Source organism: Triturus cristatus, chromosome 12, assembly GCF_964204655.1.
Source record: "Triturus cristatus chromosome 12, aTriCri1.1, whole genome shotgun sequence".
NCBI classification, from domain to species: domain Eukaryota; kingdom Metazoa; phylum Chordata; class Amphibia; order Caudata; family Salamandridae; genus Triturus; species Triturus cristatus.
Genome location: NC_140595.1, coordinates 207,030,500 through 207,057,538, shown reverse-complemented (window position 1 = coordinate 207,057,538; position 27,039 = coordinate 207,030,500). Strand labels below are relative to the sequence as shown.

General features: G+C 46.8%; 1 protein-coding gene across 1 annotated transcript in view; it reads left to right on the top strand.

Annotated features, from left to right (window-relative positions):
• The window catches only part of RANBP10 (RAN binding protein 10), a 413,778-nt gene that overhangs the window by 346,381 nt on the left and 40,358 nt on the right, over nucleotides 1-27,039 (top strand). The window contains exon 12 of the mRNA XM_085639148.1: nucleotides 3,905-4,047. Coding sequence (XP_085495274.1) covers nucleotides 3,905-4,047 — 143 coding nt within the window. The remainder of the gene's footprint in view (nucleotides 1-3,904; nucleotides 4,048-27,039) is intronic.

Sequence of the window (27,039 nt, the reverse complement as noted above, 5' to 3'; positions counted from 1 at the left end):
TACAGCCAGATCCATGGGCCTCGCTTGCCACCTCTTGCCCCTTTCGTGACTACGGAACGGGTGCCCCATCGCGTTCCACCCAAGGTCATGGGTTGGCGCAAGCTACTCAGCCTCTGCACGGCCGGGGACGTGGGACCCAGCGCCGTGGGTCTGGGGGCCAGCCGACGGGCCAGTCCGCCAGTGCCCTCTCTGCATCAGCCTCTAAACCTTCCTAGTCTGACCTTTCAGGGCCACCAGTGGCCAGTGGGCGGCAGTATCTGCCATCACCTCCCCCTGGCACAACATTACGTCGGGCAGTTGGGTTTTGCAGATAATCCGAAGGGGCTTATACCGCCTCTTCGAGACTACCCCTCCCTCCATGCCACCAACACCCCATCACATGTTGGAGGATCACTTGGCCCTTCTCCGCCAGGAAGTTACGGCTCTCTTGGCCAAGGGAGCTATTGAGTGAGTCCCTGTGCCAGAAGTATGTTGTGGTTGTTATTTCCACTACTTTCTGGTACCCACGAAGGACAAAGGCCTGCGTCATATCTTGGATCTTGGGGACATCAAAAGCTTCCTCGTTGACATTAGCTCAGGTCCTGTCTGCCCTCGACCCTGGAGACTGGATGGTAGAATTGGACTTGCAGGATGCTTATTTCCACATCCCCGTCCTGCCGGCCCACAGGCGTCACCTAAGGTTCACGGTAGGCCACGAGCATTTTCAGTTTACCGTGCTCCCCTTTGGCCTTACCAGCGCCCCTCGGGTGTTCACAAAAGTAATGGCAGTGGTCCCAGCTCATCTGCGCAGATCAGGGGTTCTAGTCTTCCTCTACCTCGACGACTGGCTGTTGAAGGCGAGCTCACCACAGGCTGTCGTCTCCCACCTCCAGACTACGGCAGACCTCCTGCACTCGCTGGGGTTCACCATCAACGTGCCGAAGCCACACCGGATTCCTTCTCAGAAGCTCCTTTTCATCGGAGCAGTTCTGGACACAGCGCAGTTTCTTGCTTATCAGCCTGAGCAGCGAGTCCGGGATATTCAGTCTATGATACCTTTGTTTCAGCCTCTATCCCAGATTTCAGTGAGAATGACTCTGAGGCTGCTGGACCTCATGGCCTCCTTCATCCTGCTGGCAGATCCCTCTCCCTTCCCTAACCAGAGTTCACAGTGGTGACAGATGCGTCACTCCTGGGATTGGGTGGCCACATGGGAGAGGCGGAGATCATAGGCCTCTGGTCTCTGGTGGAGTCCGGGCTTCACATCAACCTTCTGAAGTTCCGAGCTATTCGTTTTGCACTGAAGGTATTCCTTCCTTCTGTCGGAGGAATGGTAGTGCAGGTGTTCATGGACAACATCGCCTTCATGTGGGACTGCAAAAAACAGGGCGGGGTCATGGACCCTATGTCAAGAGGCTCTTCGCCTTTGGAAGAGGCTGGAACATCAGGGCATGTCCCTGGTGGTTCAACACCTGGCATGTTCTCTGAACACCAGGGCAGGCAAACACAGCCGCCGGTGCGTGATGGATCATGAATGGCGTCTTCCTCGGAGGTGGTGCAAGGTCTCTTTCAGCAGTGAGGAGAGCCTTGGTTAGATCTGTTCGCAATGTCAGCAGTTCTGCACATTGGAATTTCCAAGGTGGCACTCGCTTGGCGATGCTTTTCGCCGCGAGTGGTGTTACAGTCTAAAGTATGCCTTTCCGCCTATACCACTTCTGTCCAGAGTGCTGAAAAAGATCAAGCGCGACCGGGCCCAAGTCATTCTTGTGGCTCCGGACTGGGCACGAAGAGTCTGGTATCCCAAGCTCTTGGACATGGCGATTGATCCTCCGATCAGACTGCCTCTTCGGGAGGATATTTTGTTGCTGCAGCAGGGGATGGTCTGACACCCAAACCTGTCCAGCCTCCACTTCCTTGCGTGGAGATTGAGTGGTGATTGAGTGGTGACAGTTGACAGCTTTGGACCTTCCTCCCAAAGTCTGTAATGTCATCTTGGCAGTCAGGCGTCCCTCCACTAAAACGGTATACGCCTGTAGATGCAACACATTTTTGGCATGGTGCACAGCAAAGGCTGTGGATCCCCTTTCTGCCCCTCTTTCAGAGGTTCTCCTCTTCATTCTTTATTTGGCCCAGCAGGGCTCTGCTCTGGGCACCCTTAAAGGCTATCTTTCGGCCTTTCTTTGCCTTCCTGATCAGCCTTCTCTTTTCAAGTCCCCTATTGTAAGTAGGTTTCTTAAGGGCATTACCCACCTCTTTCCTCCTATTCCTTTCGTAATGCCCCAGTGGGACTTGAATCTGGTCTTAACTTACCTTATGTGTGCTCCTTTTGAGCCACTACATAATTGTCCTCTCAGACTCTTGACTATAAAGACTGCTTTTCTGGTTGCCATCACCTCTGCTTGCAGGGTGAGTGAGCTTCAGGCTCTATCTTTTAAACCTCCTTTCCTTGCTGTCCATCCAGACAAGGTTATTCTTCTAACTAGACCTTTTTTTCTTCCCAAAGTGGTTACCTCTTTCCACATAGGACAGACCATCACTTTGCCCACCTTCTTCCCGCCCCGCATCCTTCCAAGAAGGAGGAGAGACTCCACCGTCTGAATCCAAAACGTGCGTTATCATTTTACCTGGATCGCACAAAACCATTCCGGGTGGACGATCAACTCTTTTTTAGCTATGTGGGCGCCAAGAAAGGTCTGGCCGTGCAAAAACGGACCAACTCTCAATGGACAATAAAGGAGCCTCCGGTAGGACTGAGCACCCGTTCCACAAGGGTTACTTACCTTCGGTAGGAATATATTTGTAAGGGACATATATTAGTTATAGATTCCTTACCGCCCCACCCATCCTCTCCGTTCTTTGAACTGACTTCTAGAGTAAGGGACTCCCTTTTAGGGCCCTAGTTTTGTGTACTAGTGGTCAGTGTCTTGAATGGCTCTGCACTTCTGGCGTGGAATGGCATGTAAAAGAACTGACGTCAAAACGCAGGGGTGGCGTCTTAAGTAGATACCGCGCTGTCATTCTGGCGACCATGACGCCAATGACGAACGCGGAGTTGACCGACGCCACCTACCGACGCACAGGGGTACTGCTGAGAAAAAAATTCGCCGGATCCAGTCTGACGCCTGGGGGTAATTCTAAGGTAAGGAATCTTCTGTTAAAATTTCAAATTCTCACAGCCTTTTACAAAGTCTAAAGTCAATCAGGAATCTTTCTCTAGAAAATCTGCATCCTGCCTCCCCGATTGTTGCAAACTGTGACTGGAGAGGGGAAAAGTTTTGCGAGGACTAAGGAAGATGGGGGTTCAGGCAACAAAGATAAAGTGCCGTAGACCTGCTCAAGAAATACAGTCTGGATACAAACATAAAGAGCCTAAGTCATCCGTCATGCTCCTACATCTTTCTTACTCAAGGTAGGGTAACATTTCCACATTAGCCATGAATTTGTTCTTCCTTTATTTTTTTGAAATTGTTCTGAATGGACCCCACATCCTTCGGGGAGGGTTTAATATCGAACATTTTACCTGGTCAATAACCAAGCTTCTGTTGTCGCTTTATTGGGCTCTTCATGTGGAAACAGATCCTAAGTTCCTTTATTAAGTGATGCTTAGCCACCAAGTGCTACAAAATTAGTGGTTTCTCTCTTTCATAAGAGTATTCATTCATTCATATCGCCTTTCACCATCATGTTCCAAGCTTCATAGGATTGCAGGCTTAGAAGTAATGTTTTGTAAGCTTCCAATTGTGTGACTTAGAACCAAGAGAACTCTGCAACATGACATTCTAAGCAGAGAACCTGTCTCTCAGTTTGTACTTCACAGGCGTTTCTGAAGTTGTATGAATTCCGTTGCGGGAAAAGGAGGTATATGTTTTGGGGGACACAACATCTTGGTTTGATCAATATTTACACTTCCCCTTTTATCCTTCAGACGGAAGCTCCCAAAGGCAGCTATGCGGGGGAAATCAAGCTGCCACAGAGCGTATGATCCAGTTTGGTAGAGAGCTGCAGACGCTGAGTGAGCACCTCTGCCGAGAGTTTGGGAAGAACACTGCGCATAAACAGATGCTTCAGGTACCTTGGCGTTTCACCCTCTCAGTAACCACAGTAAAGTATCACTGCACTGCAATCTGTTTTTGAGGGGTTTATGAGCATATGTGATGAGCCACATGCTTCATCTGTAACAATCAGTTAAATCCCTTTTTTTGTTAGAAATGATCATTTAGATCCCCTACCATCACCAACATTCTTAAGGCACAATATTGGTGTACTCTTCAGGGTGAAAGTGTCACCTTTAGTGTGGTTGGGGGAGGGTTTAGGAGGAGCTAACACAGGCTCATCGTCTGCATTTAATGTTTTTTTCTATCCGATGTGGCAAACCCCTCAGGATATCAAGGGAAGAGTGTGATAGAGGGGTTTCTATATACTACTGAAGGCTGCTTCCCTTTAACCCCTTAGCTTCTGTAGCTTATCCCACCCTGGTCTTGAGCCCTTTATTTAATACTTGTGGTACTTTGCTCGCGTTTCTTTTTCCGCATAACATATCCAGGCCAAATTTGTGTCCTATATCCCCCCCATGTTGGTCATTCTAAGGGTACCTTGGGATTCCCCTGGAGGGAACAGAAAAAATAGTCAAAATATACCAAAATGTGAGTTTATTTACTATTTCACACAACTATTTTCCCCTAGTGCGTGAAAACATTTTCATCAATTTGTTTGTTGAGTCCTATTGGGTGAGTCAACACCAAGTGTCTTGAAGCCTTTGCGCTGTCTGGTTGAATTCCACCCTATGTCTGGGTATTGAGTCCTAAGAGGCCTTTGCACTGTGGGAGTGACCAAGTGTTTTGTCAGCTTAGATTTGCTGGCTCGTTGCTTAAGTAGTCCACGTGAGCTTTCACCCCTGGGGGCAAGCTTACAGAACAAGATATCAGTTTGTTCTGATAACCCCAGAAGGTAGTGGAGTCCCAATTTCCTCTGTCAGTCAGACCTTTCTATCCCTTGATGACTTTTTAATCTCTGCTGCTGATTCTTGCTTTTGCTTAGTATGGGGGTTAGTTGGAATGGGTAAGTTCATTCAGTCAGCAAATGGCAAATCTCAATTGCTGGAAAAAGCTAAGAGGCCTTGTTCCCCATTGCTTGGAAACAGGCATCCCAAAACACAAGTCAAGTGAAAAGGGGAAGCACTGACTGGTGTTTGCTTTGTCTCCACAGGTGAGCATCCACCCCCAGTCTTACTGAAAGCTTGCTATCACACAAGAAGTGTAGCAAATACATGAATATGATTCTGCCATGCTCCCTGCCATGCTACATCTTAGAGAAGCATGACATTGGAGCATAATCATTTAAGCAGGCCCAGACTAAAAAAGGTCCCTCGTGATTCTGGCTGATACCGGTAGTCAAACTCTTCAGAATCTCCTAGCTTTGAGTTGTGTGATATCCGCAAATGTTGAATTTGTGGTAGGCAAAATGCACCAATTTGATCATTCAGGTCAGAGCAGCGTCTCTAGGTTTCCTCAGCCATTCCAGTGCAAGTGTGATCCAGGTTCAGGTTTAAAACCATCCTTGGTCCATTCTACCTTACTGGATGGCATGAGGGTAAAGCCGAAAACTGTGGAGGCAGTTCCATCCATCCTCCTGGTAACATTTAATCTCATGGCACCTGAGGGTTTTTCTCCAAAGCACCAGATTTTTGTTTACTTCAAACCCTGCCTCTTATTTCCCAGGTATTAATTGTGGTTTCAAATATTCAAGCAATCTCTACACTGACCACTGTGACAGTCTTAGTGATCAGTAATATGTGCACCCTACAATAATAAAGTGTTAGTCTGTGCTAAATAAATTCTGAAGAGACCTCCGTGCCCCTGCTGGGAAAAGGGTACATAGGCTGTAGCAACAGGTTGAATTGCCCCTTGACCGCCTCATATTTTATCATGTCTCCTTTTATTTCGGCCACCCCCACCTTAAGACAACTCAGGTCAGCAATGTCTAGTTCCTCAAGTTCTTTGAGAAGATGTCAAAACAGTGCTCCAAGTTAGCTATCTCAAAGTCAACCCACATTTTCCCCTTGCTTGAATGCCTTGGTGGCTCTTAGGAAGTCATCCATCCAAGTACAATACAAAAGCAAGTGACTAAGGTTCTGTTAATGGGCCTTGCCAAAAGTAAATCAATTAACTCATATTCTTGGAATAGGATGTTGTAGCTTTTTCTTGATATCTGGCCGAAATGATGTGCAGATGTCTGACATCATGCCTAAGCCTTTTTTGCACCATAACCAGTTAGGTTGCGATTTTAAGTCTGATGAGCCTGATACACATTTTCCTCTCTATGAAGGCACCCTCTGGCTTCTGGGGATTTAAATCTAGATCTGGGAAGGTTAATGCACAGTCCTTTTGAATCTATGGCTCCCTCTGACTTGAAGCCTTCGTTCCAGGATGCCCTCATTGCTTTGGATCTGTTCACAGTAATCCACTGGGACATCGTTTTCATGGGGACACACCTCGCTTTGATCCTACAGTGCTTGGGGAATTTAACTTGAAAAAGGGCTTTTTTCCTTACCTTCTAGACAATCTTCTATGCTGAGCAAACCCTACATAACTTGGATATCATCCATACCTTGTGTGTATTTTGACTGAGCTGGAGCCCTGCCTTCCACCAGGCAACTCTTTTTTGATTTTATCAGCTGAGCACATGAGTTGCAGTTACCTGATGGCTCATTTAAAGTCTAACAGTGCAACACTCTTCAAGGGACTTTGGCTGTAACATATACAGTGTCCAGGAGCAACTCTGAATGTGTGCTCCAGTTTTCTGCATCCCTGGGCCACTTTAATATTACAGAAAGGGCTGCAGTTGCTTGTGCAACCCCTTCTGTAATAGATAGTGCGGGCGCACGTAGAGTGATGGCGCTATCTCAAGGGACGTTCCCGCATTTATATGGGTTAGTGGTACTTTGCCTCTCTGCCTGCGCCAGAGGTAAGAGACCATTAGGAGACTCACTGATTGTGCGTGTTGCAGGTGGCTCACAGTCAGTTCACACCCCCCAGCCCAAGGACACCCTCTGAAATGGAGTCCTGTTGAGCCCTCCCCCTCCCCCCACTCATTACACTGCACCCGGGTGCAGTGGAAGCTCTGCCCACTCTTTTTGAAGTGCAGGTGGGTCGCTACCTGCACAGTGAAAGATGGAGCATCTGCTTCAAACAGCTGCTCCGCTTTTCATTAACACGCTGTCAGAATTCCTGCAAGTTTGCTGTTGCCCTGAGTGCAGTATATATAATAAGGTACACTGTCCCTGTTTGTGCTCGGGACACCATTTTACAGATGCATCACGGCACAAACAAGCACAGTGTGCCTTATGACTACTACGCCCCATTGTTTCTAAGAATACTGAGCCAGAGCTAGGGTGCTTCATGGACATTCACCTGGCCTGTACCAATGGGTCAGATTTGCAAGGCAGTTATGGGGGGCTTCCCCACATGCATTCTTCAGGCACTGTGTTCTTGCTGTTATTTTGACCAAGAAGTTCTTGTTCACCTAGACCTATGCTATCTAATATTGCTTCTGTTTACAATGCTGTGGAAGTTACTCAGAAATTGAGTTTGTGTAAGAGCCAGCAGTTAGAGTAGGATAAAGAATGTAATAATGTGTTTTCAATTTTTGTAATGACCGTTACTACTGGTACCTTCATATTTAACAAAGTCTGGTCTCCCCATTCGTCGACCAGACCAAAAAATGTGATTAGCTAATTAAAAAAGAAAAGTGTTGTTGATGAGATCCTGCCGAAATGGGGCTTACAGGTACAATACACGTGTGGTACTGAGCATGAAAAAACTGTTTTCAGTCATAGTAGCTGTTGGCTTGATGACCTAAGCTGATGATGGGAATGAAGTCAAGGAGACATTTGGAAAGCATATCTTTTCCTCCACGAGCTTTGCTCTGCGTTCAATAAGCACCAGCTGTCTTGCAGGCCGCCACTCCCATGCCCTATAGGACACTATGCCTTAAGTTTTACCTGCAGTTTCGGGCAATCTTAGGCCTGTCCCTGACCCAAATTATCAAGGATGGCCGTGATGCAGCTACATTTGTAATTCACTCTGGCTTGGACATAACCGACTGCTTAGGTCAGACGATGTGTATGAGTGTGGCACTTCGCTGCCTCACCTTGATGAGGTCTACGTGCTTTTCCTTGGATGTCTAGGCCTCACCTTGATGAGGTCTACGTGCTTTTCCTTGGATGTCTAGGCATCCTTAATGAACATGCCATTTGATGGCCATCGCATTTTTGGCAACATCGTGGATGCTACTCTAAAATGTTTATGGAGAGCAGGACTGCTGCATGTTCTTGGGTCTGCCTGCCCAAACCAGACATTTGTACCAACAGTTTTGCCCCCTACGTAGCTATGGCAGGGGTTTTCAGTTTTGCTAGTGTCACGCCCCACTGCCTCCCCAGCAAGCCTTCCAACCTTTTCGTGCCAGAGGTTGCCGATCACAAAGACAACGCCCTGGGCATCAGGGACAATGTCAGCTCAGTCCCTTGCTCCTCCAGCAATAGCAGTCGAAAATCCACTTTAGTGTGCTTACACTGTCAGAGTCAGGATCTGTCATTTCTTTGGTAGGGGTGGTTTGCATGCCATCATTTCAGACAAGTGGGTCCTCTCCAAATTGTTCATTCGGGCAACGTACTCCCATTTCTTTATACCCCGCGCACGTTCCATCACCATCAGGAAGGACCACCTCTCCGTCTTGCTGCAGGAAGTTATGTTAGGTTAATACATGTTTGAGGCATGTGAGCTGTAGATCACATGCTTTGCATAAGATCGCCATCTAGTGTTGGGTCCTGATGTTTGCATTTTACTTTTCTGGAAGAAGTTTTCCCTAATCACAAGGTAGGGAACTCCTCCCTTAGGTGAGTGTGTGCCTGGCCATCGACTCCATCTTCAGATTGTTTTTTTCCGCCATTGGGTTCGGATGTAACTCGCTGCGCTCCGGTTCGACTACAATACTTCTCGGCGCATATCACTTCGCACTTGACCGTATTGTTTTCGATCGTGTTCCCCTTTCTTCGCGGACCGTGACTCCTAAAGACAATTTCGATCGGAGAGCTCGTGGTAGGCCGTCGGGCCTAGCCCCTGGTTCGACTCGCAGTCGATGAAACTAACTCCTTTCAAGTTCTGTCCTCTGTGCCACGCAAAATACCCATGCACCGACTCACACGAGGTGTGCAACTTGTGTTTGTCACCCGACCACAGAGAAGACCACTGCGACGCGTGCTGAGCTTTCCGCTCCAAAAAGACTCTTCGTGATCGTCTGGCCCGACGACGCAACATGCAAAGACAATAAACAGGCTCCATTTCGGACCTTTTCGGACCTCAATCGGACGAGGAGGAAGGCAGCGAACCCATCTGAGCCAATGAGGAACAGAAAGACATCTTCATTTCCGAACACAGCTCCGAGGATGAAGACATCCCTCATGGACAGCGTACCATGAGTACAGTCCCTACCTCGCCCCACCCTCCACTTCTATTGAAGGAAAAGTTGTCTGACCTCCCTGCACCTTCGGGCCCCGGTGGGCGCCGAGAACAAGCTTCAGAAGCCCCGCCTTCGGGCTCAGCACCGAAGCCTAGTAAAAAGCCTCCTGGCTCCGAAAAGCCCCATGCCAAATCGGGCACTTAGCCAAAAGCTTTGGAGCCGAAGAAAAAGTCTGGCACCGAACACTCTCCGTCAGCACCGAAACAAACTTCAGATCAGAAAACTCCGGCCAAGAAACCATCGGCACCACAACATTCTGAGCCGAAACATAAGGACATGCGCAAGTCTCCTAAAAAGCATGTTTTCGGTGATCCGCTCGACAAACCGGACCCCAAAAAAAATATTCTGGTTATACACCCAAAGACTGGACATATCACCACTAAAGTGACTTTAAAGAGAGGTGCTACTACAGAAGAGGAATACCACATACCATTGAAGAAGAGAACTGTCTGGACAAATCCTTCTCCTCCTCCTCTTCCTCTTCCCTCCCCTTCTCTACCCCAGACTATACCTGTGCCAACTTCACCTGAGCACTCACCTCCACACACACCTGACAATCAGGGTGATGGGGATAATAATGATGACGATCAGCCTGGAGACGTGTGGGATGACTATAATACAGATTCTCCCATTGACAACGACCCAGACATATATCCTACCAGACACTCTCCACCAGACAACAGTGTAGGATCTGTAGACTTGTTAAGTAGGGCTGCTACTTACCATGGAGTCCCACTACACAGAGAATCCCTTGAAGAGGACTTCCTTTTTGAGACACTACACAACACACAAAGGTCTACATACATGTTGCCTATGCTGAAAGGCATGACCAGACACGATGACATTTTTAAGGATCCTGTTAGAGCACGTATCCTTACCCCTAGGGTAGATAAAAAATACAAGCCTGCTCCATCAGATCCAGTCTACATGAAGGGTCAACTACCATGTTTCATTAGTAGTTGTGAATGCATTTAAAAGGGCAAGCTCCCAGACTACTGGAGACGCACCACCCCCAGACAAAGAGTCTAAACTCCTTGATGCTTCAGGGAAAAGGATATCCTCCCAGGCTGCTAACTTCTGGCGTATTTCCAATACACAGGCGTTGCTAGCACGCTACGACTGCGCACACTGGGATGAGATTGAACAACTTATTCAATTTCTTCCTCAGGAACATAAATCCAAAGCGAAGGCCTGGTTCATGGGGGACAATTAATTTCTAATAATCAAATTAGATGCTCCTGATACGTCTGCCAGAGCGGTGAGCACTAGTATTCTTTTAAAAAGACATGCCTGACTGCGCATATCAGGGTTTAATCCGGAAGTTCCGACTTCCATATTAAACACAACCTTTGACAAGGAACACGTTTTTGGACTGGTGGTAGACACTTCACTGGATAAAATGTAGAAGGATACTGAAGTGGCTAAATCCATGGGAGCCCTTCTGTCTCCACAAGGGCGTGGCTCCTTTCGTCGCTCCTTCTATCGAGCAGGGTCTAAAAATTCTTCCTCTAACACTGCATCCACCTATAGGGGCAATAACCAACCCTCCGGTTCCAGGGGATTCTTTTGAGGCACTTACAGAGGTAATAACGGCAAGGGCAGACGTAGAGGTTCCAATACACGTACCTCACCCTCCACTAGAAAACAGTGACTTGCCCGTAGTTCCCCCCCACCACTAAACACCCGTAGGGGGATGACTGTCACAATTTCTACCAGAGTGGCATGCAATAACAACCGACAAATGGGTTCTCCAAATTATCCATTCTGGTTACTGCCTGGAGTTCATCAACACTCTAATTCTAATTACTTTCTAATTCCAAAAAAGGACGGCTCTCTCAGACCCATATTGAATCTCAGAGAAATCAATCTTTACGTACGGTCAGACCACTTACACATGGAAACATTGCAACAGATGATGCCTCTTCTGCAAAAAGGCGATTTTCTTTCTACTCTAGATTTAAAAGACGCCTACTTTCATATTCCAATCCATCCGGCTCACCGCAAATTTTTCAGGTTTGTGGTAGCAGGTCAACACTACCAATTCAAGGTGCTCCCATTCGTAGTCACCACTGCCCCCAGAGTCTAGACAAAATGTCTGGCGGTAGTAGCTGCGCATCTCAGAAGACAAAGCATACATGTCTTTCCCTATCTGGATGACTGGCTCGTCCAAGCCGGCTCATAACAGCAATGTCACAAGCACACTTGAGTAACCATTCAGCTGCTTCAACAGCTAGGGTTCTCAATAAATGTGTTAAAATCACATCTTCAGGCAAACAAAGTTCAGGATTACCTAGGAGCCACTCTAGACACTCAAAAGGCTCTAGCGTATCCCCATGCTGCCAGAATTTGAAACATTCAGGCACTCATTATGAAATTTCAACCCAATCAATCACTTCCAGCTCAAGTATTTATGCAACTGCTGGGAATGATGGCATCTTGCATCATGTATGTTTCCTACGCCAGATTACACATGCGTCCACTTCAAGAGTGTTTAGCCAGCCAGTGGAATCAGTCGCATGGTACATTAACTGATCTAGTGTTGGTAAGCGGCCATACTCATCGCTTTCTGCAATGGTGGAACACACAAAACCTGTCAAAAGGGTAGCCATTCATAGACCCGATTCCACAGACAGTACTAACAGCGGACGCATCCCTTACTGGCTGGGGAGCTCATCTTCAGCAACACACAGTGCAAGGGCGCTGGAGCCGACAGCAAAGGTTGCTTCACATCAATCATTTGGAACCCATTGCAATCTTTCTAGCGCTCAAAGCCTTTCAAGATCACCTGTCTGGCCAAACTCTACTAGTCCGAACCAACAACATGACAGCTATGTATTACATACAGAAGCAGGGGGGAACACACTCTCTCCAACTGTCCCACTTAGCACAAGACATCTGGAAGTGGGCGATACGCCACAACATTTATCTCCTAGCAGAAAATCTCCCAGGAGTCAACAATCAAATTGCAGATCTCTTCAGCAGGCAAGGTTATCAGATAAATGAGTGGGAACTTCACCCTCAAGTTCTCCAACCATACTTTCAAGCCTGGGGAGTCCCTCACATAGACAAGTTCGCAACACCCGAAAACGCAAAATGCCAAAGCTTCACCTCCAGGTATCAACACCCGTTGTCCAAAGGCAATGCTCTGTGGATGAAAGGGTCAGGGATATTTGCCTATGCTTTTCAGCCTCTCCCACTCATTTTATCAGTGGTTTGGAAACTTAGGCAAACATCACTCGCTCTAATATTAATAGCTCCAACACGGGCATGTCAACCATGGTTCACAACCCTGTTGGAACTCTCTCTGGTACCACACCAAAAATTACATTTAACTCCCAGTCTCCTCACACACAGCCCAGGAGAAATCAAACACCCAGATCCCAAACGGCTGAACCTTGCAATCTGGCTCCTGAAGTCAGAGTTTGGTTATCTCAGCCTTTAACCAGACTGTATGAACATTATTAGAGAGGCCAGAAAGCCTACCACAAGAGCCTGCTACACAGCCAAATGGAAGCGTTTTGTTATCTATTTCAATAACAATCATATGAACCCTCTTGATTCTTCCATACAGAACATTTTATGCTGCCTATTACATTTGCAGCAGTCAGCATTGGCCTATACATCCATCAGACTGCATCTTGCTGCCATAGCAGCTTACCTTCAAAATAGGGAACACTTATCGCTGTTTCGAGTGCCTGTCATCAAAGCATTCATGGAAGGGCTAAAAAGGATAATACCTCAAAGATTTCCACTTGCCCCAGTATGGAATCTTAACATAGTCCTCACAAGACTAATGGGTCCGCCATTTGAACCCATGCACAAATGTGAACTACAATTCCTTACTTGGAAAACAGCTTTCATCATTGCAATCACTTCATTCAGGAGAGTGGGTGAACTACAGGCACTAACCATAGAAGAACCCTTTTTCCAGTTACACAAAGTTAAAGCAGTTCTTCGTACCAACCCTAAATTCCTACCTAAGGTTGTATCTGCATTTCACATCAATCAGTCATTTGAATTACCTGTGTTCTTCCATCAAGCTGACTCTATTGCAGAACGAGTTTTACATACCTTAGATGTCAGAAGAGCTCTTTTGTATTACACTGAAAGAACAAAATCATTTTGTAAAACCAAACAAGTCTTTGTAGCTTTTGCACCACCTCCCAAAGGCAATCCTATCTCCAAATCCGGAATCACTAGGTGGATTGTCAAGTGTATTCAGATTTGTTATCAAAAAGCCAAAAGGACTCTCACAGTAACCCCTAGAGCACATTCCACTCGCAAGTTAGGGGCTACAATGGCTTTCTTAGGAAATATTCCTATTAGTGATATATGCAAAGCTGCAACATGGTCTACACCCCATACATTCACCAAACACCATTGTGTAGATGTGTTAGCAAGACAACAGGCTAATGTGGGCCAAGCAGTACTAAAAACTTTATTTCAGACAATCCAACAGTTACAGGTTAGCCACCGCTTCAGGGAGACTGCTATATAGTCTATGCAAATATATAAACAATGGGGTGACCCAGTATCCCTCAGAACCTGGGCAATGATATATAATATGAACAATTGATTCTGTTGGGCAAAGGTAATTTCTTTAAAGCCCTTAAACCAGTCATTGGTTTACTCATAGGAACAAATAATTCATCAAAAACCACATATAGGTAACACACCAAGGGACACCATAGAGGGTATTCAGAAGTTTTATAAATTACGTCATTTAAGAATACCACCATTGATTCATGGGGCTGTCAAAACGTAAGAACACAACATAAAATGCGTTGTAATTTTGTGACAAAGTGAATATAGTGCTCAGTGCAGTGGTGAAGGTGCACAATATATACAAAGTGAATTTCAACGAAATGTCGTTTTGAAAGGCCAGAAAAACAACAATGTATGAATAGCTCTGTAGATTAAATGAATAGGTCTTGACACAGAGTCTTTCAGCTGGTCCAGGGAAAATGTCGACGTTTCAACCCAGGGAGCATTACTGTATTAGTCAATGCGGGTCTTCATCAGGACAAGAACAAGCGGGACAGCCTAAGGAGTAGTAAGAGTATGGGTCAGGTGTGTTGTAGTGATGGATGCTAAGACTAGTCATAGCAAGGGCGGCGGAAGACTCGCCTAAAAGGCCCAGTAGGACTCAGGGTTGTGTATATGTTCATGCAGCTACAATATTCAATATTCAGCTGTCAATTGAGGAATAATCAACCAGGGGACCCTATTGATGAAATGAAGCATATTAGGGACCGGAAGAGCAAATAGTGTGGAGTAAGCACCGAATAGTCATTTAATGAGGACTTACCCCAAGGGAATCAATCAACCACGGTGGCATGAGGCATTGAATACCAAGGTGGAGGAACAGAGGGGCCTCACGTCTCCTATGCAGTAGAGCGCAGCAAATGCGCGTTTCTATATGAGAAATTTTTTTTAAAAAGAGAATTAGCTCCTTCCGTAAAACCGCATAACCTCGGGATCTTCCATAAGTGAATGTCATCTTCCATAAGTGAATGCTCACCTCTTACGAAGATCAGGGGGCCAACCCAGACGGCAGTCGCAAACGTCCTGTCTCGTGCGTGGTGGAGACGGGAATGCCGATTAAATACAGGTTAAACGGGTGAAGGCGCATGTACGTAACGTAGCGTCTTAGGGTAGGTTGCTAGGCAACGCATGACGTGCTATGTCATGCGTGAATTCATGTCTCAGAGCTGAGTTGCCTAGCAACCTACCCTAAGACGCTACGTTACGTACACGCGCCTTCACCCGTTTAACCTGTATTTAATCGGCATTCCCGTCTCCACCACGCACGAGACAGGACGTTTGCGACTGCCGTCTGGGTTGGCCCCCTGATCTTCGTAAGAGGTGAGCATTCACTTATGGAAGATGACATTCACTTATGGAAGATCCCGAGGTTATGCGGTTTTACGGAAGGAGCTAATTCTCTTTTTCAAAAAATTTTCTCATATAGAAACGCGCATTTGCTGCGCTCTACTGCATAGGAGACGTGAGGTCCCTCTGTTCCTCCACCTTGGTATTCAATGCCTCATGCCACCGTGGTTGATTGATTCCCTTGGGGTAAGTCCTCATTAAATTACTATTCGGTGCTTACTCCACACTATTTGCTCTTCCGGTCCCTAATATGCTTCATTTCATCAATAGGGTCCCCTGGTTGATTATTCCTCAATTGACAGCTGAATATTGAATATTGTAGCTGCATGAACATATACACGACCCTGAGTCCTACTGGGCCTTTTAGGTGAGTCTTCCGCCGCCCTTGCTATGACTAGTCTTAGCATCCATCACTACAACACACCTGACCCATACTCTTACTACTCCTTAGGCTGTCACGCTTGTTCTTGTCCTGATGAAGACCCGCATTGACTAATACAGTAATGCTCCCTGGGTTGAAACGTCGACATTTTCCCTGGACCAGCTGAAAGACTCTGTGTCAAGACCTATTCATTTAATCTACAGAGCTATTCATACATTGTTGTTTTTCTGGCCTTTCAAAACGACATTTCGTTGAAATTCACTTTGTATATATTGTGCACCTTCACCACTGCACTGAGCACTATATTCACTTTGTCACAAAATTACAACGCATTTTATGTTGTGTTCTTACGTTTTGACAGCCCCATGAATCAATGGTGGTATTCTTAAATGACGTAATTTATAAAACTTCTGAATACCCTCTATGGTGTCCCTTGGTGTGTTACCTATATGTGGTTTTTGATGAATTATTTGTTCCTATGAGTAAACCAATGACTGGTTTAAGGGCTTTAAAGAAATTACCTTTACCCAACAGAATCAATTGTTGATATTATATATAGTCTATGCAAAGCATGTGATCTACAGCTCACATACCTCGAACGGAAAATGCTACTTACCCAGTATGCATCTGTTCTTGGCATGTAGAGCTGTAGAATCTCATGCGCCCACCCACCTCCCCGGGTACCTGTAAGTGCTGTAGTTTTCTATTTTACTAAACATACTTACGCATGGACATCTCTAATCTTTACGACTACCCCATTCTCTCACCTTCTGCGGAAAACAATCTGAAGATGGAGTTGATGGCCATGTGCACTATAACCTAAGGTAGGAGTACCCTACCTAGTGATTAGAGAAAACGTCTTCCAGAAAAACAAAGTGCAAACATCCGGACCCAACACTAGATGGCGATCTTATACAAAGCATGAGATTCTACAGCTCTACATGCAAAGAACAGATGCATACTGGGTAAGTAGCATTTTCGTTTATTGAGCTCACAATTACCAAAAGACGTCTTGGCGCTAGTATCATTTAGATAAGAAATTATCCAGCATTGGGTTATCTTTCATAGATTCACATGCTTGAATCTTTCCCCGTCGTTGAAGTGGGAGTACTAATCAAGCAGTAATAAACTATCATAGGCTATAATGGCTCTAGGCCATGAGTTTAATATTTTATCTATGTCCAATCATCTGCTAGCACGCTCTAGAACACTCCCAAGAGAGTCTGAGTCCTTCAGGTTTTCACCGCACGTTGTGTGTGAAGGGAGTCTCCATGAGTTCTGCTCAGTAGTCTCATTTAAAAAGCTTTATTCAACTTGGATATTTCCAATATGTCTGATATAAAAGGTCTTTTCCGCCCCTGCAAGACATGTAGGAAGAAGAGAGGAGAAGAAGAGAGTTTATGAGGATGACCCACATAAGGGACTGCCTTGACTACCTCCATCCCAGGCGTAAGGTAAGGAAGTGCAAGATTTGCTGCACTTTCTCCTCAAAAACTGTGCGGGACAGGGAAGGGAGACTGCTCCTATGACTTCAGAAGACCAATACTCAGAAAACATCTTCTGAGGAGGACAGAGATTCCTCTGCCAAGTCTCGCAAGAGGGCTAGATCTATTGAATAAGTTTCAGAGAAATCCAGAAAATATATCAGGACTTACCCTTCAGCCTCACAGCTCCAAGAAAAAGGAGAAACAGAAATATTTCTCCCCAGAGACCTCTCTTTACCTGGTCCGTCGATACCTTCTGCCAGAGATAGCCCTCATACATCCTCTACCCACCCTGTCAGGCATAAATCTGCTTCAAAACCTCGGTGACACCACGATCGTCGACGACCATCACTACCATCTCTTCGTCGAGGCGAAGACGACAACAGCCATTGGCGCTCCCATCTCGTTGACGAAGATCCAGGTATCCACTAAGTTCCCTTCGGCGCTCCCGTTGACTACGATTCCGTCGCCATCACGGCCCCCTATGATGGTTCCAGTGACCCTCCCGTCAATGACTGCCTCGTTGGCGATGATCCCGTCAACGTTGTCTTCATCGACTGTGGGCCCTTCGACGCCGACCATGGTGATTTCTCTAGCGATGGCATGTCAGTATTCTCCGTCAATGACGATAAACATCTCTTAAGATCTCCAGGACCTGCCTCTGCCTGGAGTTTACTTCTCCTAGCAAGGTCTCACCTCTGCCGTTACTGGATATTGAGTAGTCGGATGATGACGGGAGCCTCTTTGGAGCAGCTCACAATCCTTCAGAGTTGAATGTAAAATGTCAGGAGGAAGATGAAGAGTATGTAGACGAAGGACAATATTTTCAGCAGTATTATCCTCCACCTCCAAGGTACTATGAACCACAAGGAACCTATTCTGACCCTCCACCTAAGCAGTACACTTCGCATCTTCCTGCTTCTTTGGTACAGGATCTCCAGGCTATGCTGTCCATTGCAGGCATTTTCCACAGCCTGCTGAAGAGCAGCCTGCTAAATTACTGCCGCCACCTGCTACCCCCCTGATTCCACCATGCCGTCCTCTGCCAGCTACATCTAGGACCACGTGCGTCCTATGTAGCAGTACCACCCAGGGATAGTTCTTCTTCCTTCGATGAGGAGGAAATTCCAGACGGTTAACCACCTCTAGATGAATATACGACTGTATACTTCCAACTTTGTCCCCACCTTGCCAGACTGATTCACCTCCCGAGGATATTGGAGGTTTCCATAACCTCATGGAGACTGCCACAACCATATTTTACCTTCTAGTGTCTGTGAAGCAGTCTGACTGCTTCCTCTAAGGTTTCAAAGAGCAGGACAGAAGATCGGTACTCTCTATACAGATAGCGGACTACATTTGGCAAGAGGGAGTATAGATTATGAAATATCCAGCCACTGTACCAGTTGTTGTTCCTCCGATGGACAAGAAGTACAGAGCGCCTGAGGACTCCCCGTCATGCTTGACAGGGCACCCCAAGCCTGACTGTCATTTCGCAGGCGGCACAATGGCAGTCAAAAAACCAGTCCACTCCTATTTCCGCACCACCTGAAAAGGAGGTATGCTGCCTAGATAACATCGGAAAAAGGTTTTTGATCATGTCCGCAATCACGATGTGGCAGCCGACTTCCATGCCATTCTAGGCTGCTGTGGCCGGATATCAAGGATCCTATCAACCTCATTCCTGAGGACAAACCACCAAAAGCAAGAAAAATCTTGCTGGAGGGTGAGCGGACATCATCCATCTCCTCCACAGGCTTCCGTCAGCCAGCCAACGCAGCTGTCTTACAACACCATGAGTGGCTAAAGGTGACCTAATTTTGACATGAGGTCCAATTAAAAATACTGGACATGGCTTATGAGGGTGACACACTTTTTGGCAAGCACATTGACGATGCTCTCCTTGCTATTAAGAATAACACTGATACTGCGAAATCTCTAGACACACTCCAATACTGCAAGGTGTCTTTCAGATGGGCGCGGGCCGTGGTTTCTCCTCTTACAGGGGCTGATACCAGCCCTCATAACAATACCAGTCATAACAGCCATTGTACAGGACACAATACCAGCTACTATCCTATCCAGCAGTCCTCTACAACTGCTTTCTCGAAGCAAGGGCCTCGCAAATGACTGCCCCCTCAGAGCTGTGTCATCGGTCCCACAAACAGTGACGCTCTCCAGGTAAAAGCTACGACATCTTCTCATCCCGTTTGTGCAGAAATATCCCACTACCTCCCTCGTTGGCAAGCCGTTACCTCAGACAGATTGGTATTGAACCTTGTCATCTACGGCCTTCCCCTGGAGGTTATATAAAGACTACCAACTACTGCGCCAAAGGGAGCCCCTCCCCCTTATCTTCACTTATTGCTGAAAGCAGCTCTCTTAATGCTCTCAAAAGGGGCAATAGAGAAGGTCCCAACAGTGCAGAGAGGAAAAGGATTCTACTCCCGCTTTTTTTCTCATCCAAAAGAAATCAGGAGTAAAGACCGATCCTAGATCTCAGGAAACTCAACAAATTCCTCTGCAAGCAATCCTTCCAGATGGTAATCCTCTGCAACATTCTTCATTGCCTCAACAGCAGAGACATCATGACTTCTCTGTACCTGAAAGATGCTTACTTCCCTCCCCAACCCTTCCACACACTGCAAATATTTTCAATTCACAGTAACTGGTACCCATTACCAATTCAATGTCCTCCCCTTCGGCCTAAAGTCTTCACTTCGGATATTGACCAAGTCTATGGCCCCATTAGCCGCAGCAGTCAGAAAGCAAGGTAATCAGGTATTCCCTTACCTAGACGACTGGCTGTTAAAAGCCCCAAAACCAGTACAAGCTGCCAAGGCTACAGAGAACTTTCAATCAATGTTTCGCAATTTGGGCCTCACTGTCAGTTGGTAAAAGACCTCCACCATTCCCAGTCAAACCATGACATTCCTTGGAGCTGATCTTGACACCATACAGAACAAAGCCCCCTTCTCCCAAAAAAGGCAAACAAAGCTGCCATGTTTGGCTCAAACCATTGCAAGAAAACAGTGCGTTTCTGTGAGGCTGTTTAAGTCGCTACTTGGCATGATCTCCTTGGCAATAAGCCTGGTCCCCTTGGCGCGCCTCAAGATGAGACTGTTGCAAGAGTAATTCCAGTGGATCAGTCAGAAGGATCCTTCGAGGACTTGATCTGTATCTTTCCTCGAATGTTACCCACAGTGGCATGGTGGTCTCACATCCTACATCTCTCTCAAGGCCTCATGTTTCTATCGCCAGTGCCTGATTTTATCATAACTATGGATGCCTCCATGGAGAGGTGTGGTGGGGCCACATGCAAGACCGTCAAATACAGGGAAGGTGGTCGACAAGTCAAAAGTTTCTGCTCATAAACAGCTTGGAGCTCAAAGCCATTGTTCTCACTCTCCAAGCTTTCCTCTCAAGGATCGTGAACTCTTCTGTGATGGTTGGTACTGACAATATGACCAGCATGTATTATATCAACAAACAGGGAGGAACCCGATCGCGCTCTCTGTTTCATGAAGCCCAGGAGCTTTGGGATTGGCTCACAGCTCACCAGATATCCTTTAAGGCAGAGTATCTGTCTGAAATCCACAACACTCCTGCAGACGCCCTTAGCATTACCGAAGACAGCTGCCACGAGTGGGAAATCGATCAGCAGCAGCTGAGCAGGTTATTTTCATTGTGGGGGAAACCCATGCTGGATCTCTTGGCAACAGAAAGCAAAACAAAAAGGCGGTTTTACGCCAGTCGATTTCCTCTCCCGTGAGGGAATGCCCTTTTTATGCGCTGGTCTGGGATTTGTCGTACGCTTTTCCCCCCATCCCACTGATTCCCAGAGTCCTCACCAAGATGAAGGCAGAATACTGTCGTCTCCTGTTGATCGCTCCCAAGTGGCCCAGACCGCACTGGTTTTCAGAGCTTTCCCTTTCAGAGACCAAGCCCATTTGTCTCCTACCAACGCCATCCCTTCTAACTCGAAACAAAGATCATATATGTCATCTGGAGCCAGCATCTCTCCACTTATACACGTGGCTCCTGAGTACTATGAATTTCGGAATGTGAGGATCACGCAAGAATGCAGGGATATTATCTCCAAATCTAGAGCGGAAGGCACCAACAAGACTTACAGGTCCAAGTGGAGGAGATTCTGCCAGTGGTGTAAGAAATATAACTTTCCACGCGTCTCCTGAGCAGATCTTACCTTACCTTCTCTCCCTGGCCAAGTAAGGCCTGGTATTTGCATCAGTGGAAGTTCACCATGTGGCAATCTCAAAGTACAGTTGATCTTCACAGACATTTTCGCTCTGTTCTACAAGGCTTAATCTATAAAGGGCTTAATTAAGAGATCTGCACAGTGTTTATGCCAATCTACTGATGGGCTCTGTGTCTTGAGTTTGCGGGCTGCCTAAGAAAGCAACTAACATCAGTGTGCATGGGTGGCACCTAAATGCAGCTCCACTTGTCACTTCCTGAGAGGAATGATGTTGGCGTGGAGCCACATGACGCTACCCAGTGGTACAGGAGTACTGCTTGAAAGTTTCTAGATCTAGTCTGATGCCTAAGAAAAAAATAGAAGGTGAGGAAACTGCTGTTATAGTATCCGCCAGAAAGTTTGTTGCTGATGGTAAGTAACTTGTTCGTGCTCACACCAGGACCTCGCCCATGTCTGTGGCTCTAGTGCCGGTATCCAACAGCCAAATAACAAAGCTTTGTCCACAATAGCTTTCCATGACAGAGCTCCATTCCTGTGGGATCAGGCTTTAAGCCCCGCCATATAAGGCAAAGTCCTTCTGGTCTGACTAACACCAAGACCAAGCCCCAAATGCCCACTAAGCATCCCCCAAAAGTTCAAGCCATGTTGGCAGGCAACTCTGCCTCCTTCCAGGAGCATCCTTGATTGGTTGTGAGATTGACACTGAAAGCAGTAGCCAAACTGACACCAAAGCCACCTTTGACACCCAACATTGGATGCTACTGCTTCCCAATCCTCCTAACTCTGCCTGAGGTCCCTAACGCCAAACACAGGACTATCATTATTTACCCGGACACTGGCAAGATCCCCATTAAGGCGCCTCCAGCCGAGCCTCCACATTTGCTCTGACACACACCCAAGAAGCAAAGGCTCACCTTTGACGAGGAGTTGGCTTTTGAGACACACAGACCGCCCCACCACTAGAAACAAAGGGACAGAGAAACAAGCCTCCTACTCCATGGCACTCTATTTCACCACCACCCTGCCACTTGTTTAAAAAAAAATCCACCTCCATCTCCTGATTCCCTGGACAGCTCAGGTCACACCTTTTCCAACACAGGGAACCTTTATGAGCTGCTAGACATCTACAGTGAACTCCCAGAAACTGGGAGTGGGGATTACCCCTGGGAAGACTACATGGTCGACCCTTCCGAGACTTTAATATAGAGCCCTACCCCACAAACCACTGCCACTGGAGAACACTGCAGTCTAACACACGTTAATTTAGAGGGCTGCTTAGCACCACAATGTGGCCCTGCATGTCCTCCAAGAAAAGGATGTCTTCCTTGTGGCGATCCTCTCAAAAACTAAAAGAACAATTCAGTTTTTCCAGGCTGAAGAGCATATTAAATACTGCCCCAGACAACTTCAAGGAGCAGTAACAGCTTTAACACTGATGACACACCTTGTTTCCCCGTCCCCCGCTATACAAGCAAGCAGATCAACATGGCTGACAGTTGTGCCAGACAGTGGCACAAGGCTAATTCTATGGGACTTCTAACCTTATACGACTGAATTATTGCGTGGAAATGGGGAAGCTGGTAGAACAACTTCCAGAAAGCCTTAAATAAAGAGAACAGGATCTTGTTGGCCGAGGGAAAAGTGGTTTCTAATCCCAATATCTACTCCCTCTTGATGGAGTGGATATTGCTTCTTCATGCATCAACATAAGTATCCTCCAGTGAAGGCACACCTTACTACTAGTCTCAGGGTTCAGGCCTGTGTTAGCACTTCCTTTACCCACCCTATTTCTGAGAACAATTCTCTGCCATCAGGTTGGCGAAAGGCTAGAAAAAAACAAAGATACCCTGACACCCAAGTCGGTGGGTGCTCTCCTGCCCACTACCCTGAATACTGTGTTTCGGAGACAGTAGTTTTGAGGCGGAACAAAGACTACTCCATTCATTTAGGTGCAAGTTTATCAGCATCAACAACAGTTGTTTTGTTTCATTTACATACTTTATTTCGAAGACTATCAAAGTAACAAATCAATAGTACAGTATATAAGACAGCTGCATGCCAATTAAAACAGTTTGATAAAAAAGAATATTGTAGTCCCACATGGACATAACACAACAGGTTCAATAAAATCAGATAAAAACAGAATAAATATTATGTAAAAATTGTTTTAAAAGAAAAATCATGTCATCTGGATAATGCAGGAATTTTCATTCAAACTTTGATATATCCTTGAACATAGAACAAAACAAGGCCTACACTTTAATTGTACATGTGAAGGGGATACCACATCAAGGAAACAAGTGTAAACATCTGACCTTGGGAGACTCTTAGCTGTAATCTGATCTACCCAGATCCGGAGCAACTATTGTTTGGGCCCATTCTCTGTCAATAGGGGCAGGAGGATAAGAGATTTTACACCGGATTGGCCAGATGCCCTTAAGAAACTTGGCAATTGAGAAGACAATAAATTGGGTGGTGTCTGCCTTACATATTCTCAAGGCTTTCCTAAACTGGCAGACTCCCAGGGATCAGCATAGGAAAACTATTCAACACTTTTGCTGTTTATGGTAATATGGGCAGAAGAACAATAGGTGGTAGTCTGTTTCATCATCTTCTCTGCATGCTAGGCAGAGTTTACTGCTCCCCCCCAAAACTACCAATTTTATTGGCTATGAGTGAGGCAAGGGAGAGGGTACCCAACCTGAACCTAATATAGAGAGTTTTGCTGAAAGGTGGGTTAATTTCATCCATATAAGCCTTGGGAACAGGAAAGGGTTTGAACTCACAAACTTTCAGTGAAGTACCCCAAATCTTGCTGGTTATTCAGCTCCTCCTGTTTACAATAAAGGGACTTCAGCTTTTTGGCAGAGGATGGTGGAATAGTAGTTGGGTCCAGCCAATACTCTGTAAGACCTAGTGAATAAAGGGACTGCTTCACATAATTCAGCCACAGTAACGTCACCCCACCCTTTTGCCTATCCAGGAAATCCCTCTAACCCGCCCTATAATGTACAAGCGCAGGGGTTAAAAACCCTCTAAATCCCCTATGAGGATGGGTCGATATAAACTTAATTTTTTTTGTCTTGATAGCCAAGCCATGGTTGGACCAAAATAATTTAATCCTAAGAAGGAGGGTCTGGGACGTGGCCAAGATGGCGACCGAGTAGGACGTGCCTACTCGTCGCTTGGTCTACCCGACTGGGCAAATCGCCTCAAAATAGCACCCCCAGAGCAGGGGACTCGAGATAAACTACCCTGAACTCCAGGGAGGACCCTTCGGACGAGAGAGGGACGACAGTGGAGTGCTGGTGGCAGAGGAGCAAGCACGGATCGCCTGGCAAGCGGCACCATGGAACAGACTGAGGATGCTCCACTGCCCTGAGCTGGTGCCTCACCAGGGGTATAAATGCGACAACATCTCAGCGGGACTTATTGGAATTATTTAGACTGGTATGTACAAGACATTACAAAACGCAAACAAAAAAGAGGAGGCTCAAAGTTGTTCTTTTCAAAGCGCCAATCGGTGTCGTATATTTAGAAGATCAAGAACATTTTTAAACAGTGATAGTAAGAGCACGACAGAGTATGAATACTCAGGCAACCATAGTGTAGAAGGTGTACAAAAGTGCTCGTGTTTGTGAAACAACGGCGCAAGTGACAACGTGAATAAACCACAGCAAGCGGCGCAAAAGAATATGCAATATATACAATTAAAAGGTTCATACAACAATTTACTCAATGGTATAATTGGTATTTTTCATTATTTCAATGAACCAGGTTAGCATGCGCCAAAGAAGTTTGGGCTGGTGGATGATGGTCGACGGCGTATCGATCCTGTCAATTTAGGATCATCATCAGGACCTGTGTCGCCTAGTTAGGGAGTGCTCTGGCGCACGTAGAGTGAGCGCTGAAGTGCAAAGGTATGTTCAACTGCAATTGAATTCCACAGTAACGGGAAGGGTGCGAGATTTCACCCTAGAAGTCAAGGGAGGTGGTAGGTCGAGATTACGTAGGACGGGCAAAGCTTGCACGGGTCCCAGTGGTCCAAAGCCTGAACGGAATCAACGGTAGCAAGGTAATTGGCCGAGACTTCGCAGGACGGGCAAATTTGCAAGGGTCCAGAGGGTACAGCGCCCGATGAACGATGGGAACGGGAGTGAAGACTAAAGTAGCGGTGGCGTCTGTAGGCCAAGCAGCAAGTCAGGAATGAATCCGGATCAGAAGTGAATCCTCAGGAGACGGGATGAGCCACGGACGTGTGCTCACGGTGGACGTTGCCTGAGTATTCATACTCTGTCGTGCTCTTACTATCACTGTTTAAAAATGTTCTTGATCTTCTAAATATATGACGCCGATTGGCGCTTTGAAAAGAACAACTTTGAGCCTCCTCTTTTTTGTTAGCGTTTTGTAATGTCTTGTACATACCAGTCTAAATAATTCCAATAAGTCCCGCTGAGATATTGTCGCATTTATACAGTATTCACCCAAATCTCAGTTGGGTCTACGGGTATTACTCCTGTGCTTGTTCACCAGGGGTGGCGCACTGGTGAGAGAAGTGCGCCGGATCGAGCAACGTTGGCGGTGTCCCTCGCTCATTGGGGGACCAATCGATCTGTGCACCGAGATGGCGCTGCGGGCACAAAAGAGCAGAAGGCCCAACTGAGCAGGGAGCAGCGGCGGACTCCGGCCGACTGGTAGAATTCTCTGCTCCCGCGCGGAGACCTGGCGCAGGGCAGACCGCCCACCTTGGTCGCCAGAGTCTGGCGTTGGAGACAGCTGCGGACTCCCGGCACCAGAAGCTTGCGGTGAGTGAGCGGAAAGAGCACGAGAGAGCAGAGGGCTTTGGCCTGGGCCTGCATGCTTCCTGCATCGCCGGAGAGCCCGGAGGCTGTGACCGGCCTTGTGTACGCCCAGGGGGAGGGCCGCGAATCCTCCCCTGCGGCGGTAGAGTTCTGCAATCCCTCCACCTGCAACATACAAGCCGGGCCCACAGAGACTCCAGAAGATGACTAGTCCTGTCCTCCTCTCTCTACATTTACACCACCCACTGGGAAAGGAAGGCCTTTTGACCTATCACTTACTACCTTAGAGACAACAAAATCTCATATTCTTGCGGCCACCTGTTTCAACTCATTTTTCAGCTGAATGGGAAGATTCAACAAACCAGTTCGCTAAACGAGGCCTGCCAAATGCTGAACCTTACAGAAGACCCTCCCGACAGCCTCAAGTTGCCTGCCGGATCAGGCAGAGAAAGAAGAGCTCGTAGATGGAGAATGGTGGGGCATGCAGAGACTCTGTCACGGCCAGATCCAATAGCGAAAGAACAGCAGGCGGTTCTGGCCTCCCTGGAGGGGGATTCGGCAGGCCCAGCCTGAACTAAGCATAGCTTCATCCTTAGCCTCTGTTGCCTGGCAGAAGCAGGTCTCTCTGGTCTTCAGTAGTCTACTTGGGAGGTGTGTGGGACTGGCGGGGCACACCATCCCTACTCGAACCACTCCTTTCCAGTGGGTCGTATCGCCCAGGACATTAATAGTGACTTGTTTTTTTTTTTTCCTTAAAAAGTTACT